The 2340-nt window shown below is 38.4% G+C and overlaps 1 protein-coding gene across 1 annotated transcript in view; it reads left to right on the top strand.

Annotated features, from left to right (window-relative positions):
- Window positions 1–2340, top strand: part of LOC106871423 (contactin-2) — a 229293-nt gene that overhangs the window by 148874 nt on the left and 78079 nt on the right. Inside the window, exon 14 of the mRNA XM_052973899.1 lies at window positions 2004–2167. Coding sequence (XP_052829859.1) covers window positions 2004–2167 — 164 coding nt within the window. The remainder of the gene's footprint in view (window positions 1–2003; window positions 2168–2340) is intronic.

Here is a 2340-nt window from a genome sequence, read left to right as displayed (position 1 = left end):
TGTGTGTGTGTGTGTGTGTGTGTGGTCAGAATTAGAAGCAGAAATGCATACATGATGTCCAGACCTTACTTTCATTAGTTAGTATATTTCTAATTTTATATCCAGTAGATTAGGGAAAATAACTACCAGATAACCATTCAATCATTAATTATGCATTACCTTTGTTACAAATTGCACTTTGTCAGAAATAGTATGGATACGAAATAGTTACTTTTTAAACTTATAAGACCATTCATAGAAAGATTCATATTAAACATTGAAACTTACGATCGTCAAGCAATAATGTTTCAAATTTAATTTTAGTCACAGAAATTTAGGGTAAAGGTTAAGACGTCGGGTACATCGTAAGCCTATGTGTTTTCTTCCCTACATAACATAGCGGTCAAATTACTCGCCACTGTCTATAACACAACATTAGTGGAGGACGTCCTACGAGGGTTATCTCCGTTCACGTATAGAACACTTTAACCGTAGGTCAACGTCTAAACAGTTTCTCGGTAATATTTGTTTATGGAGACCAATATTAAACAGTTGTCACCGGATTCTCAACATTAACGAAAGTAGTGAGATATGCATCTAACAGATATTTATAGAATCTTACTCATCTAACAATGAGAATAAGAAAAATTAGATATTTTTTCTAATTCTCTTCTTAATTTCTAGTTTCACTTAATTTAGGCTGTGTTGAGTTAACCTGTTTAGATTGATATTAATAGTTTTAAATATACGAGGAGAGTTCATTAAAGATTTCCTCTGACCCACTTCCCAAGGACTGGGTTAAACCAAACTTGGCATACTTATTAGACCTTCTCTGCATAACCACCATCAATGGTAACACACTTCTCCCGTCGCTTTATGGAGATGTGAAGACTTCGTCTGTAGAAGTCGGTAGGTTGCATCTGGAGTCATAGCTGCAGGAGTATTCTTTCATTTCGGCAACATACGCATTGTGAACTGGGGCGTTGTCTTGGAGGAGGCGGACTCCTTTGGTCAGCATGCCACGCCTCTCTGCTTTGATGGCATCCCGCAATTTATGCAGTAGAGAAGCATAATATGCCCTGTTTATTGTGGTGCTCTTTGCCAGAAAATCCATCATCACTTCTACACCGCGCTCGTCGCAAAAGACTGTGAGCATCACCTTGCCTGCTATGAGTTGGACACGAGCCTTCTTTTGGGGTGGTGAGTTATCATGCTTCCATTGCTTCGACTCGACTTTAGTCTCAGGATCATAGTGATGAACCCGTGTTTCATATTCTGTGATAAGTCTGCCAAAGAAGCCCTCCTTATTTTCTTGGCACATTGCCAAAAGAGCCTGGGAGCAATTGACTTGTTCCTGTTCCTGAAAAGGTGTGAGCATCCGAGGAATCCATCGTGCAAACAACTTCCGCATGAGCAAATGGTCGTGGATGATTTTTTCCAGGGACCCTACATTTATCTTCAATTCTTGCGTTAGTTGGATCCTCCAAAAATGGCGGCTTCCACTTTATGGATGGTGTCTCATCAATGGTAGAATGTGGTCGTCCAAGAATAGGAGCAGTTTCTGCCATGTCCGACCACATTTGAACTAGCGATGCCAGTGCTTGACTACCTCATATGATAGTGCATCGTCAGCATAAACTTCTTTCATCTCATAGAAAGTCCTCTTTGGTGTACGACCTTTCAAGTATAAGAACCTGATCACTAATTTCCATTCAACTGCCTCCGTTTTACACCTTAGTCCACTTCAGCAGCCGTAAAAGACAAATGAATACTAGTGGAAAGCTGCAATTTACAATGTGACATATAGAGACATGTATGATTATACCTGTATAAGTTCGTTTCTTGCAATAACCGGAAGTGGTTCAGGGGAAATCTTTAATGAACACCCCTCGTTGTCTTCATTGATTAAAGTTATCGCTTTCAAATAAGTAGCTTCCAATTACGTAGCTCATGTAAAATTGCTACTCTTTCAAGTTGACAGAAACTAAATTCTCTTATTTTAATTTTCTATAAAAAAAAAACAGAAAATTTGGTAATCAGCCGCCGTCCATCGAACATAGAGGTGATTGTGAATGAAACAGCTTTCTTCTACTGCGGTGCCTCCTACAATCCTGACTTCGAGATCGTCTACAAGTGGTACTTTAACGGACATCCAATTAACGTAGATAAAGATACTTTTTATAGTGAAGTAAGTTGATCGTGTGTTCAGTTAATTCTGACTTTAACCCCATAACTGGTATTTTTCTTGTTTGTCTCTCACCTAATTTAAATGTTTATATGTAAATATTGTCAATCAATGTCTTTGCCGTTGCTCCATCATATCAGTATTCCTTTTAATGCAATGTGTTGTAATATAGTTGT

The sequence above is a fragment of the Octopus bimaculoides genome, chromosome 17 (genome assembly GCF_001194135.2).
Source record: "Octopus bimaculoides isolate UCB-OBI-ISO-001 chromosome 17, ASM119413v2, whole genome shotgun sequence".
NCBI classification, from domain to species: Eukaryota; Metazoa; Mollusca; class Cephalopoda; order Octopoda; family Octopodidae; genus Octopus; species Octopus bimaculoides.
The sequence above is the reverse complement of the archived record's forward strand: the minus strand, read 5'-3'. Positions and strand labels throughout refer to the sequence as shown.